The sequence below is a fragment of the Rana temporaria genome, chromosome 1 (genome assembly GCF_905171775.1).
Source record: "Rana temporaria chromosome 1, aRanTem1.1, whole genome shotgun sequence".
NCBI classification, from domain to species: domain Eukaryota; kingdom Metazoa; phylum Chordata; class Amphibia; order Anura; family Ranidae; genus Rana; species Rana temporaria.
The window spans coordinates 429,717,473-429,733,095 of record NC_053489.1 but is presented as its reverse complement, the minus strand read 5'-3'; the positions used below and the strand labels follow the sequence as shown (position 1 = coordinate 429,733,095).

The window sequence follows — 15,623 nt, the reverse complement described above, 5'->3', positions numbered from 1 at the left end:
TTCAAGTTCCAGCAAGAGTGTTGACAGTCCAACCCACTCCTTCCAATGATGTGTTTTGCCCCCTAGTTGAGCTTAATCTCCAGATAGTACAGTTTCCTCCCACACTCCAAAGTCATGCTGGTAGGTTAATTGGCTCCTTTTCAGACTGGCCTCAGTATGTGTCTGTGTGAGTTAGGGACCTTAAAGGGGTTGTAAAAGTTCGATTTTTTATTATCTAAATAGGTTCCTATAAGCTAGTGCATTGTTGGTTCACTTACATTTTCCTTCAATTTCCCTTAAAAAATGTTTTTTTTTGTCTGAATTTCTTACTTCCTGTTTCTCCTCAGTAAGCTTGCCCCCATCATCCCAGCTGTTCTGGCTGGGGGTTAGTCAGCCAGAACAGCTTACTGAGGAGGAACAGGAAGTGAGGAATTCAGACAAAGAAAACAAAGAAAAAAAACATTTAGAAGGGAAATCGAAGGAAAAGGTAAGTGAACCAATAAGGCACTAGCTTAAAGGAACCTATTTAGAAAATAAAAAACAAACCTTTACAACCCCTTTAAGCTAGGTACATGGGCCATAAATGGGCCGAAAACAGTCAGTTCGGCAGAACCGTCCGACTTTTGGCACGTATGTACCTAACTGGGTTAACCGTCCGACTTTTGGCACGTATGTACCTAACTGGGTTAAACAAAAAAAAATCCCATCTGTACCCAGCATTATATTGTTAGCTCTTTAAGGGCATGGACTAATTTGAATAAGCAAAATACATTAAAAAAATGCTTTACGGTGAAAAAAAGGAACTACATAAATTGCTGGTGCTATATACAGTAAAATCCAATAATAAATTAGTACTGTCTCTGTACTAGCCTACCCCAATAGGTGTGCCTGTTTGTAAAAAAAACCTATGCGCTAGACTAGTAAATGCTGAAGAGCAGAGTTTTTTCAATATACCAGTAAATGTCGGTCTCCTAAAGCCCATAATTTCTGAATGGTGCAGCCAGCATGCTGTTATTTCTTTTGGGATTCAAACTTCTCTCCCCCCTATCCATGTTAGTTATCGAGACAGAAGTTTAAAAATGTAAAAAATTTATTTTTGATGATCTATCTATCATACTCTATTCTTTATGTTTTTGTTTTAATAGCAATAACTTTTTTTTATTTAATTTTAATTTGTTTTAGGGGAAGAACATTTTTTGCCTCCAGTTCAAACACCAACTGAACTAGTAGGACTAACAGTGGCCTCTATGCCAGCCCCTCAGGAGTCAACTTCTATTCAAAATATCTCTCTAAAGCATCCATGGAAGGAAATACAGTACGTGGACATTATACTTTTTCCGTAAATTATTAATGGACTCTAAGCACATACAAACTTGCATGTTTTCGCTCCTAAACGCCAAATTTGCATTTGCATATTAGTACAGCTATGTAAAGTGCTGATAAAATTGGGTTGGAGCAATGTCACTTGTAGGCATCTGATTTATGGGTTCACATTCTGATATGCTAAAATATTTGGTGCACACAATTTGTTATACTATTATTCTGAGAAACCTGCGCTAATTAGGTCTTGTGAAAGACAGATGGTTTGTCAATGTGTAAGGCTAAACCCAGCTATACACTGATCGAAATTCGTCTGTGCTAAATTTAAATCAGTGTGTGGCCGTCCCCACTCGACAGAATTTGATCATTTGATTGGCTTCTGTGAGGGGGTCATAACAGTGACACATCACTCAGCTTAGAGAGGGAGCAGGGCTTTGTGCTGTCTGTAACCTCCCCCCCCCCCCACAGGAAGCCCCATAATTTGGGTATCACAAATGGGTGGCGTTACAGCCAACATATATACTGTATATGTGTTTTGCAGACAACAGGGCCACTGCTCAGAACAGGACCAAGTGCTGCTTGGTCCCCAGGGAGTTAATTAAAATGTAAAAGCATCTTTATTGATGCTTCTTTAAACTTATTATATGGGAGTACTTTTCCATTTCTCATTTGTTTTACAAACACATTTACACAAGCATTTCAGCTTGATAAAAATAAAATGTATTGGCTTTCATTGATGACCTTAAAGCGGGGGTTTTCATACATACCGTATTTTCACCGCCGCTTTCGGGTATGTCTTCTGCGGGACTGGGCGTTCCTATCTGATTGACAGGCTTCCGAACGTCGCATACAGCACGTCACGAGTTGCCGAAAGAAGCCGAACGTCGGTGCGGCTCTATACGGCGCATACGCACCGACGTTCGGCTTCTTTCGGCAACTCGTGACGCGCAGTATGCGACGGTCGGAAGCCTGTCAATCAGATAGGAACGCCCAGTCCCGCAGAAGACATACCCGAAAGCGGCGGTGAAAATACGGTATGTACGGAAAAAAAACAGCCGATTGTCATTAGGACAACTTGGCTGAATGTAATGTTAATAATTTATTTTTGGGTGAACCCCCGCTTTAATATTTGTAAATATTAGTTGTGTGATTGTTCTACCGATGATTTGGCAATAGTTTGAGTTACTGACCCAAACCGAACATGGGGAAAACAAATTCTGACACTTCTCTGACTTTCATTAGTTTGGGTTTTTGACCTTGAAGTGAAAAAGCCAAGCACAGTCGAGCAATTAGTATTTTTTTTCAGGTGAGGCCAAAAATGTCAGCCTCCATATTTCCTTTGTGACTGACAAACTAAAATGAAGGGTAAAGTGGATGTAAACCCTCTCCTATACCCTGCGAAGTTAACAGCCTCAGATGATACACAGGGATGAAACAAATCTCCCTACATAAGTTTTACATATATATCTGCTGTCTTCAGCTTTCTAGACTCCTTCTTTCTAGAGATTGTGTTAGAAATTGTTCTTCCTGTTTTAGTGGGGAGTCTGGGCATACACTGTGTGTGAACTGATTAGAGGAAAGCCCCCCCCCCCCCACATTGGCAGAGGAACAAAGAAACTTGCAGAGCTGTGCTGTGAATAGACAAGCTTTCTGCTTATCTGTCTCTAAGCACCCTCCCTGACAAATTTCCAGCTGCTTTTATCACCTGTGTCAGAGAGCTTGTCAGAAGTTATCATGCTGATAACAGAGGGACGGAGGAGCAGAAAAACATGGCACTTAGGGCTTTGGAGAAAGATAGGTAAACACTACAGATGTATGTGCCCAGGTCAGATGGTCAGATTTAATGAATCTGATTTACATCCACTTTAAGTAAGTTAAACCACCTGATATTAAAGTAGAACTATAGGCAATTTTTTTTTTCATTTTGGATAGAATAAGGAAGGGTTATAACCCCTGTCATATTTTCTTTTCACCATCTCATTGCAGATATTTTTCTTCACTTCCTGTACCATAGCCAAACAGGAAGTGAGAGGAAATCCTTGAAATTTAAGGGAATTCCTTGGTGGACGGCACAGGCAGTAGTAACATCTGACAAGTGTTCCCTTGCACTCTATCTTAAACTAAAAAATATGTTTTTCTTTTAGTTATACTTTAAGCTTTGTAATCACTGTGAGGAGCAGACAAACAATTACATTTTTAGGGCCCATTTACACTGCTGCGTGCTTCTCCACAGTGCACGTTCTTGCTTTTAGGCACATTATGTTAGGCAGCCTATTCATTTTGAATTGATTGTAAATGTATTGCAAGTCCTGCTCTATTTTCAAAAATCGCCTAGACTATTTGGATTTTGTGTAGTGGTTCATGGCAGTGTACTGTAAATGTGCATTGGAGTGCAATTAACAGTACAATTAATGAATGGCAACACATACATTATATATAGTCTGTAACACAGTGCAGGCTTGCACGGGTTTAGTCCTGAACAAGCGCCTCAGGAAACAAAGCACTAAAGGAAATTTGTATCAAAGAACTAAGAAATGTTATTTCTTCAAGCTTTCAAATGACCAGGTCAGGTTTAAATCTGAATGGTGGTTATGGGAGATAGAAAAAAAAAAACATTTCGTATTACTATAACAGTTTGAAGCAAACTCAGATTTGTGGAAATGCTCATCACTTGTAGCTGTAAATTTAGTACATCTTTGCGGTTTGACCTAGTTAAAGTAACCTATATGTTTTATTTTGTACATTCTCACTCCCTGCTTGCTATCCAATTCTAAAAAGCATCTGGGTTCAAATCTATTAACTTGCAAATTTGTGAGCTACAGAAATGAAAACAATGCACTAGAGCTGCACGATTCTGGATAAAATGAGAATCTCAATTTTTTTGCTAAGAATAAAGATCACGATTCTGGGGGTAACATCATCTTTCACATTATACAAAAAATTGGGCTAACGTTACTGTTTAGTTTTTTAAAATTCATTGAAGTTTATTTTTTCCCACAAAATTGCATTTCAAAGACCGCTGCGCAAATATAGTGTGACATAAAATATTGCAACGAGCGCCATTTTATTCTCTAGGGTCAATAGATATACAGTATAATGTATGGGGGTTCTAACTAAAAAATACAGATTTTACCTTGTAAACAACAAGTGTCAGAAAAAGGCTTATGCCGCGTACACACGATCGGTCAAACCGATGAGAACGGTCAGATGGATCGTTTTCATCGGACCAAACCGATCGTGTGTAGGCTCCATCGGTTATTTATCCATAGGTTAAAAAATAGCAATCTTGTTTTAAATTTAACCGATTGATACCTAACCGATAGAAAAAAAACTATCGTTTGTAGGCACGTCCATCGGTTAAAAATCCATGCATGCTCAGAATCAAGTCGACGCATGCTTGGAAGCATTGAACTTCATTTTTTTCAGCACATCGTTGTGTTTTACGTCATCGCATTCTGACACGATCGGTTTTTTAACTGATGGTGTGTAGGCACGACTGACCATTAGTCAGCTTCATCGGATAACTGATGAAAACGGTCCATCAGACCGTTCTCATCAGATGGACTGATCATGTGTACAGGGCATCAGTCTTTAAAAGCGAAACAACGTACAGGCATACCCCGCTTTAAGTACACTCACTTTACATACACTCGCGAGTAAGGACATACCCACGAGTGCATGTAAAGTGTATTACAAGTACTGTACAGACATTTTGCAGCCACAGTAGAAGGAGCTAAAGCTCCGAGAGCATAGCCCGTCTTGTTCCAGTGTGCCCCTGACACCCCCAATACAGACCCTGACACCTAAACTACATCTCCTGACACCCCCACTATAGCCCCTGACCCCCTACTACACCTTAGAAGTGAAAAAATATATTGTTTCACTTTAAGTACATTTTCGTTTTACATACATGCTCTGGTCCCATTGTGTACTTAAAAGTGGGGTATGCCTGTATATTTTCAACCCCAATTATACTTACCTAGGTGGATGTAGCATCAGTCCAATGCGCCTCTACACTGAGATCACTCAGTTCTGACAGCTCCCGAACAGAGAGCTGCTGACTGTCAATCATCAGCTCTCCACATTGCCTCCTCCTAGCTCACTGAGCTCAGGCTCTCAGCAGCTCGCTGAGAGGCTGATTGGGGTGTCAGTCCAGGCACCTGCCAGCTCTCTGCTGAAAACGCACTGCACTCCTGTGATCCATAGGAGAAGTAAGGCCAAAAGAGCTTTGGCTATACTTCTACTTTAAGTGGTTAAAGTGGTTGTAACCCCTTTACAACCACTTTAACCTACAGGTTAAGCATAGATTAAGGCTTACCTGTAGGTGCAAGAAATATCTCCCAAACCTAAAAGGTTTAGGAGATATTTGCAAAAAATAGCGGCACCGATGTCTACGTAGACATCGGTGCAGGCGAACTGAGTGTGCCACTACTAACGGCATCATGCCGTTAGTGGTGGCTCCCACGTGCATGCGTGGGAGTGACGTCATCGCTGCTCCGGCCAGTCACAGCGCCGGAGCAGCGATACCCAGAAGTCACTCCAGGTATCATGATGGCGTCGGAGGAGACAAACAAGGGCCGCTGCGGGGGCTTTGATCTCAGGTAAGTGATTCATAATGAGCTAGAATGCTATGCATACTAGCTCATTATGCCTTTGTCTTTCAGGTAGTCTTTTTAATTTTTTTTGGACGAGAGGGTTTACTTCCTCTTTAAACTGCCCTCATTTGCAGACAGAAATTCATTCCTTTGATCTAAAAGAACAAATGATACAATGTTTCTTTTTATCTCTCGGCACTGAGCAATGTTGGCTCTTTTTAAAAAATGTTTTTTTACAGCTCTGAGCAGAGAACGGTTCTGCACTTGTTACATGAATCGTGGAAATACTGGATCTAGATCGTGATTTTTTTTTAACCATTAATCGTGCAGCTCTACAATGCACCTTTTGGACTGTTTACATAAAGGAAGATTTTTATTATTGGTTCAGAATGGCGAGCTATCATATTTTTCTAGCATCCCTTTTTTCATACCTATAAAACATAATGCTTAATGATTATTATGATAGTTATGTTGCTTTGTGTTCTGCTGGTCAACCTTTCATTAAATTTTTTATTTAAATAGTTTAGATTATTATCCATTACAAGTACTTATATAGCATCATCACTTTACACAGTGCTTGATTCACATCAACCCCCACTCTCAAGGAGCTGATGATCTAAGATCCCTATCTCACATACTAGGGCCAATTCACACAGCAGCTAATTAACCTGCAACATGGATTTTGAATGTTTAAAGTTACATAGTTACATACTTACATAGTTACATAGTTAGTCAGGTTAAAAAAAGACACAAGTCCATCCAGTCCAACCACAAAAAAGAAATAAAATAAACAAACAAAATAAAAAACACAGTACAATCCCATACACCCAACTCCATACCCACAGTTGATCCAGAGGAAGGCAAAAAACCCCAGCAGAGCATGATCCAATTTTACAAAGTAAATTGGGGTACCCATAAGAAAGCCATGCAAGCATAGGGAGAACATCAAAAAAATTAAAATAAAATGCTGCACCGTTAATCCTAAAAAGGAATTGGAATCATAAACTTGGTCTGTGTGAGAGGCGTCTGGTACTGTTTCCTGTTAGTTAGAGAAGATCAGAATATAGTGGAGCCTTTGAAAGAGTTGACCCAGCACTGCCCTAATGTGCCCACTCCTTCACTGAAGGCTTGTCTATGTAAAAGTGGAGCTGCACCCAAAAGGGGAAGCTCTGCTTATCTGCCTCCTCTCCCCCTCTGCTGCCACATTTGGCACCTTTTGGGGGGAGAAGGTACCTGTAGTTGACAGGTACCCACTCCCACTTCTGGCTGAGTTTCATTATTTGAGGGGAGAGTGAAAGTGAGCAAAAATGGCGACTTCATCAATGTAGCGTTGGTACTTTAGAGTCCTAATTGGTGACCATGCTCTATAGCTAAACTGCAGTGGAGGAAAGCAAGTTCCCATCTCAACTTTGTGTCATGGCACTAGAGTGGCTTAACAAATACTATGGGCCAGATTCAGGTAGGACTTACGCCGACGTATCTTCTTATACGCCGCGTAAGTCCACGGATGCGCCGTCGTATCTATGCGCCGTATTCTTGAAACCAGATACGCCTGAATTCTGACTCCATCCGACCGACGTAAGTCTCCTACGCCGTCGTATCTTGGGTGCATATTTACGCTGGCCGCTAGGGGCGCTTCCATTGATTTACGCGTCGAATATGTAAATGACCTAGATACGCCGATTCACGAACGTACTTGCGCCCGTCGCAGTAAGCTACGCCGTTTACGGCGTATAGTTATCCCTCATAAAGCAGGGGTAAGTCATATTAGGGTATGGACGTCGGAACAGCCGTCGGATTTTACGTCGTTTGCGTAAGTCGTACGTGAATGGGGCTGGGCGTAGGTTACTTTCACGTCGTACGCATTGAGCCGTCGTTTCTTAGGGAGTATATGCGACGTGATTCTGAGCATGCGCGCGCATGCGCCGTTCGTTCGGCCATTCATTTACATGGGGTCACGGTTAATTTTAATACCACACGCCCACTACCTTCCAAATTTGAATTAGGCGGGCTTACGCCGGCCCATTTACGCTACGCCGCCGTAACTTAGGGAGCAAGTGCTTTGTGAATACTGCTCTTGCCTCTCAGAGTTACGTCGGCGTAGCGCATATGAGATGCGCTACGCCCGCTCAACGATACGCCAAGCTACCTGAATCTGGCCCAATATATGTATCTCAATCATCTATCCAAACACATATTTAGCTGTTGGCCTGGAGTTTAGCTTTTAGTAGTTGCTGCTTTAACTCGATTGTCAAATAACATGATTATGGGTTAGATTTCTGTATACTGAATTTCTTTTTTTTTCTTAATAGGAATACAGTTCGTAGTTTATGTGTTACAAAGCCTTCTCCAACAACTAGCAGAAGTGTTTTTCATTTTGATGATTTAGAACCAGCTGCTGAAGGTAAATTGTGATATTAAAGGGGTTGTAGAAGTTTGTTTTTTATTCTCTAAATAGGTTCCTTTAAGCTAGTGCATTGTTGGTTCACTTACAATTTCCCTTCTAAATGTTTGTTTTCTTTGTCTGAATTTCTCACTTCCTGTTCCTCCTCAGTAAGCTGTTCAGTAAGCTGTTCTGGCTGACTAAACACCGCTCGGATGATGGTGTGAAGTTTACTGAGGAGAAACAGGAAGTGAGACATTCAGAAGAAGAAAAAAAACATTTAGAAGGGAAATCAAAAGGAAAAGGTAAGTGAACCAACAATGCACTAACTTAAAAGGAACCTATTTAGAAAATAAAAAAAACAAACCTTTACAACCCCTTTAAATTTTTTATCCATTTAAATTCTCATTTAGAAAAAAAAAAGTGTTTAGGCAGGAAGCACATTAGAGAAGCCAAAATGTAGATTTCAGAAGAGAATTGTTTGTTTTCAGCCTGCATCAATAGCAACCATTATGAGAATATGCCTTTCTTGATACTTTTTATGCATCTAGCACAGTGGTTCTCAACCTTTTAGTGCTGTGACCCCTTGATGAAATTTTCCAAGTTGTGGGGACCCCTAACAGTAAAATAATTTTCATAGCCTGGGTTGTCAGCACCCAAGGCAAGACAAGTAATTTGCACCCCTAACCCATGGAAATTTAGCGGTCCTCAGCGCCTCCACTCGTACAGTATTAAAACCTCATATGTTACATTTTGGGATGTACCACTCTATCTCTGTTCTCCTTTCTTTCCCTTTTATCTCTCGCTATCCAAATTTCTTGTCTTTCCCCCATCTCTCTCTAGCCATCTTTTTTTTCTCTCTTATTCTTTCTCTCCCTTTTTCTTTCTTCCTCCCCTATTTTCCTTTCCCTTCCATGTATTCTGTATTTTTATTCCTTCTCTTACTCCTTTGTGGGGGGGGGGTAGAATGGGATAAGTGGCAATGCTTGGGGGTTGTTCTGATCACCTATAGGTGCTCTTGATCATGGTCATCTGCTGATTCGAGAACTGTAGTGGGGCCTTTTAATGGCAACTGTTATTCACAGGTAGTGTTACCCACTGTCCCAGACTTTGTGGTTTCTCGTAGCAGTGACACCTATGCAGAAATCAGGAGATGGGGTCTCCTCCAGCCCCTCCCACCTCACAATCCTCACCAGTCAGTGGACCTCTAGTCTGAGTGGGCAGCCGTGGGCTCCAGGAACAGCCCAGCTGGGCAGACGCAAAAAGGCTGGGAGAGGGGTGCGGGCTTCAGGAACAGCCCAGGATTTGGTGACCCCTGGCAAATCATCATTTGACCCCCGAGGGAGTCCCGACCCCCAGGTTGAGAACCACTGATCTAGCAGAAGATGTGCGATTTTATACAATCGTTATTTTTAGATTGTTGTTTGCAATTTTCAATACATGAAAATTTGACATTTTTTATTCTCTTTTGATAAATGATTTTGGCAATTTCTGGAGGACACCTGAAGCTTTATTTAATGTTACCCTCAAATTAGCATTGTGTGCGTTATTTTTTTTTTTTTGGTTGTTGGTATTTTTATTTGAGCTTTTACCTCCTTCACATACACACTTTATACTTTTAAAATATATAAGTGTAGAACATTAACTTAATGTCATTTTATAATCTTATGATACATTTTTAGTCCTGTCATAAACCAAAGTTCAATCTCCTGCTATTAAGTTATGGTCTCAGTGTGATGACAACAGTAACATATAATCAGTTTCTATTTGGTTCTCCAGTAAGAGAAGCAGCGGCAAAGCAAGTCCCAAAGCTGTCTCCATCATTAAACTTCAACAGGAAGGCAAGGAAACTAAATTGGAGCTCAGCCTCTGGTCATGACAATTCATTGCCGGAAACCATCCATTTTGAAAAGATATCCAACCCCCAACAACAGATACAAGCATTGACGGAGGATTTAAAGTCTCAAAAGGTGCACATTTCTGAATCTTCATTTCTGGTTTAGAGCCATGCAGCACTATTTTCTCTCTAATGCGGTCCTTAGAATAAATCAAGGTTTCTGAAAAAGTATAATTTATGGAAAAACAAATTATTTAACTGCATTAAGAGCAGCTTTTATTTTAGCCTTTCCAAACAGAGAACGTTATAGATTAGAGTGACAGAACTTGTCAAGCAGCATTAAAGTACCCATAGGCCTCATGCACGCAGATTTCTAGAGGCTTCAAAACCCTCTAGCATATTAATTATTGGTGCTTTTCTGTGGCTCAGCATCAGTGGCAGCTGGTGGTATATGTTTTTGGGGGGGCACCCCCGGTCGTTGGTCACCAGCCCCGCACTTTCCCCATCTATGTCGCAGGCAACGCTTCCTCTGGGCGGTGGCTTCCCCTGTGTCTCCTCCGCCTCAGCATCATGGTGGCTTTCGCCGTTTGTCTCCTTCCTCCTCCTTCTAAGGGCCAATAGGATTGCCTCTCCTCTTGGCCAATTGGGTGGTGCTTCCTGATTGCAAGGGAGGAGAATCAGGAAGACAATAGCGAATATTAATTCGCTATTGTCACACATCTGGGTGGGCCCACCTTTTTTGAAGCCTATTAGAGCCTATTATGATTAATATGCTTTATAAAAAAAAAAAAAAACATTGCAATCCATGCGTCCGGCGCCCCACATGTAGATTAGGGGATAGGATACCCAGGGGATTTTACACTTGACGACTTTGATGCCTCTAGACGCCCGTGTGCGTGAAACCTTAGATGATTTTTTACCGGAACCTTAGATGATTTTTACCAGACGACATCCATATATTGGCACCTTCAAATCCAATCAGATGTCCCTGGCTAATATTTCCCACAGTTTTCCAGGCTTTATTCAAAACTGAATTACTGTTGTTCCCTTAGCATAAGGCTGGCAATGAGGCTGTCTGCAGTGCATGGACATGCTAAGCTTTCCTGTATATGCAAAAATTGTCTTTGGTTCATGCATGTATGTCTTAAATCTGTAGCATGGTATGTTACAGCAATCTCTGAAGATGGGTGTGATTGCTTGCCTAATGCAAATGCATCCATCCAATCATCACTTGGAAAAAGCTATAGCATAGAATATTGAGAGAAAAAACAAATGTCAGAAAAACGTGAGATGTTATCCTATGCCGGTTAAAGGCATTTGAAGGGTAACTCCACTTTAATGGAAAAATATTATAATAATAATAATAATATAGCATATGCAATTGCGTCATATTGTAATTAAATGTTATTAAAAAAATATCTTTCCTTTTCTATCTGCAGCTCTATTTTTTTCTATAAAGTGCAATATATATGGCAACCTGGAGGTACCTCTGAATGGGTTTTTTTAATTAAGCTGGCAATACATGGATCTAAATTTGTGTGGTTCAGTAGGAACCGACCGAGATTTGAACCATGTACTGTATGAACAGGCTGATTGTACTTAAGTGGATCTATCAATGGAATTGGGTACAACTAGCCTGTCTAATTTTTTTCACACAATTACTGCAGGCAGCTACAGCCACAAGCAGTAATCATTGTGCTCTGCCAGCCTAAAAAGGCTACCCGCCCCCCTAGCTCCACTCAGCCCCCTTACCGACAGAATACAATAGCACTGCGTTAGGCATTCCCCCATTCCTCCAGCACTGTCTGTGTTTGGGGAATCAAGCGATTTTCTTTCCTTCCACCCATTAAAGGGGATACAGTAATTCTTTTTTAATCATGACTTTGGGTCATGAATGACTGGCTTTACTTAAAACAGAACTTCACCCAAAGAGGGTAGTTACACATGCCTGCTTTCTTCCCTCATCCTCCTGCTACAAACACTCACAGCCGGCTTCCCAAAGTAAATATGCCAGCGCTTGGACCCAAAGACATCCAAAGAGGCTGCTTGGGTGAGGACAGCCTTGGATCCCTGGACAGGTAAGTGTCCTATTAGTAAAAGTCAGCAGTTACTGCTGCTGACTTTGAATTTTGTTGTTTTTAGGGTGAAGAACCTCTTTGAATTGGCCATACACTATTCATAATGAACCAGAGAAATTCTTGTTGGCACCACTATCCTTTGATTGAAAAATTGAAGAAGCTGGCCAAAAAATTGTCAGCCAAACAGTGCCTGCATTGAATCAGATGCAGCTGCTATTTGGATATTTTGACAGGTGACAGTGCTGGCTGTCAGAACACATTAGCTGCACTAGGAGCTGCACTTTAATTCAACCAGCAGGCTGAACATAAGAAATATATGGGTGTATGGCCAGCCTTACATTTACTGCACCTTTTATGAAATACTACATTAGATTCTACCATGGCACAAGGCAAGCCGGAAATTAACATCCACTTTCCAAACACAGGAGGGGCACTAGGCCAGTTCGCCGCCGTACACGCACAAGAAAAAAATCTGGATGGCTGCACTACCTTGTTCTTCAGAGCAACACTTTATTTATTCAAAAACGGTCCATAAAAGCAGCTCAATGATACAAAAGTACACACGGCGACGAGAAAGTCAGGTAACGTATGTTTCACACGTGCTCTGCGTCTTCCAGACCTTCTCTATTTTTGTACCATTGAGCTGCTTTTTATGGACTGTTTTTGAATAAATAAAGTGTTGCTTTGAAGAACAAATGAGTACAGCAATCTATATTTTTTACTTGTTTTATGAAATACTGTTCATGGGTGAACAGTCATGCCCTGTCCTCCTGCTCTGGCACTCCCTTTGCCTGTTGCTAAACAAAAATTTGCTCAGCTGATAATATGTGAATTTTGCAACCAAAAAACGCTCCACTAAAGCAGCCCATAGATCAGGGGTAGGCAACCTGTGGCACTCCAGCTGTCGCAGAACTACAAGTCCCATCATGCCTCTGGGAGTAAATGTAACTGCCAACCCCATCATGCCTCTGGGAGTAATTGTAACTGCCAACCTTGCAATGCCTCATGGGAAATGTAGTTCCACAACAGCTGAAGTGCCACAGGTTGCCTACCCCTGCCATAGATGATTCTGTTTTTTTCAGTGTGATTCCTCACATTCCAGCTATTGTGTTCTGACAGTAGGGAGACTTTGCCGCTGTCAGAATACAAAGGGGTAGATTCAGATAGGTTAGCGGATCAGATAGGCATGCGCCGTCCGCAATTTTTCCCAGCGTGCATTGCTCCAAATGACGTCGCTAGGACGTCATTGGTTTCCGCGTGAGCGTAACTTGCGTCCGGCCGTATTCGGAATCGACTTACGCAAACGACGTAAAAATTCAAAACTCGGCACGGGAACAACGGCCATACTTAACATAGGATACCCCTCACATAGCAGGGGTAACTATACGCCGGAAAAAGCCGAACGCAAGCGACGTAAAAAAAAACGACGGGCGGGAGTTCTTTCTGAATCGGCGGAACTCCTCATTTGCATATTTGACACGTACAAAAAACGAAACGCCACCTAGCGGCCAGCGGGAGATTGCAGCCTAAGATCCGACGGTGTAAGTCACTTACACCTGTTGGATCTTAGGGAGATCTATGCGGAACCTGATTCTATGAATCAGCCGCATAGATACGACCGTCGGAACTCAGAGATACGACGGCGTATCAGGAGATACGCCGTCGTATCTCTATCTGAATCCGGGCCACATTGATCAGTGCTGCCGGCTATAACTGGTGGCATGGATCGAGCAACCTTATTTGATAGGCTAGTTGTACAGAAGTTGCACAACCACTGTCCCCGTACATGGCTCTAAATTCGGTCTTCTCTGCTAAACTAAATTTGTGATCCATATATGGCCAGATTTAGGCAACATGTTACCCTATGAATTGAAAAATCTTTAAAATTAACTTAACTAAATTAACTTAACTCTCAAGCAGTTAATGGTAGCTTTTCTTTGTCTTTTATCTCAGGGTATTTTGTTGCAGGAATATTACATATTTGCTCTTGTTTCTTCTCTTTATGCCAGGATCTTGTAAAGCTTCTGCACCGAGCTCTAGAATCTGCTCACCAGGAAAAGAGAGCCTGCAATGATTACCTGAATGCGGCTGACGAAAAGGATAGACTTGAAATGATACGTCACAAGATTAGACAAATCGAGGACCTAAAACAACGAGTTGAGGCTCTTGAACAGGAGAAGAAAGAACTGGAACAGTGTGCTAGCTTCAAGGATTTCCACATAGACGAACTAAAAGAGCATATTCAACTGTTAATGGAGAAAAATAATGCAAAACAGCAAGTTATCTTGAAACAAAATGAACAACTTCTCAGCCACAATGATTCAGATGTTTCAAACAGCATCTTAAATGAAACCTTACAGCAGCATTACCGGAAGATTGAAAGCTTAATGGTGAGATATATTTGAAACGCATCTTTAATGAAAAGCAAAGTGACGAACAACTTTAAGTGTATGTAAACTCTAACAATACATTTTTCTTATTTGCCCCCGCATGGTTTGTTAAATATATTGGAAGTGTTTTATTATATTTGTTCACCAAGTGCAATAAAAAAATAACTGTTGATTTAGTGGGCTGATAACTTCCCGTGCGCTATTTTTTTGCAGACAACATTGTTCCAAACTCTGTTGAATACAAAGCATGTTATGTTATGGAGAAGGGGAGATGTTACATAGTCCTAACACACTATCTTCTTCTGCCGCGTACACGCGATCGGTCAAACCGATGTGAACGGTCTGATGGACCGTTTTCATCGGACCAAACCGATCGTGTGTGGGCCCCATCGATTATTTATCCATAGGTTAAAAAAAGCAATCTTGTTTTAAATTTAACCGATGGATACCTAACCAATAGAAAAAAAAAACGATCGTTTGTAGGCACATCCATCGGTTAAAAATCCAGGCATGCTCAGAATCAAGTCGACGCATGCTTGGAAGCATTGAACTTCGTTTTTTTCAGCACGTCGTTGTGTTTTACGTCACCGCGTTCTGACACGATCGTTATTTTTATTTTTTTGTGTAGGCACGACTGACCATCAGTCAGTTTCATCGGTTAACCGATGAAAACGGTCCATCAGACCGTTTTCATCAGATGGACCGATCGTGTGTACAGGGCTTTAGGGTGGCAACACTGCTGCTCCTAGATACAGTATGGTTGTCACCCACCCCCAGGATGGCAAGTGTGTTTCTGGCAGGATCACTAGGTAAAAAAAAAAAAAAAACTGTGGAAAAAAAAGAAAAAGAAAAAAAAGGAAAATGATTCACCAATAAATCTAAGGAAAAGTAAGCTTTTTGGGCCAGATTCACAGAAGAAGTACGCCGGAGTATCTACTGACGGCTTTTGGCTTCGATCCGACAGGCGTACGGCTTTGTACGCCTTCGGATCGTAGGTGTAATACTTTGGCGCCCGCTGGGTGGAGTTTGCGTCGTTTTCCG

At 41.4% G+C, this 15,623-nt stretch overlaps 1 protein-coding gene across 1 annotated transcript in view; it reads left to right on the top strand.

Moving 5' to 3' along the window:
* Positions 1 to 15,623, top strand: part of TBC1D2 (TBC1 domain family member 2) — a 79,858-nt gene that overhangs the window by 30,027 nt on the left and 34,208 nt on the right. The window contains exons 4-7 of the mRNA XM_040325441.1: positions 1,162 to 1,294; positions 8,207 to 8,298; positions 10,057 to 10,247; positions 14,202 to 14,582. Of these exons, the coding sequence (XP_040181375.1) occupies positions 1,162 to 1,294; positions 8,207 to 8,298; positions 10,057 to 10,247; positions 14,202 to 14,582 (797 nt within the window). The remainder of the gene's footprint in view (positions 1 to 1,161; positions 1,295 to 8,206; positions 8,299 to 10,056; positions 10,248 to 14,201; positions 14,583 to 15,623) is intronic.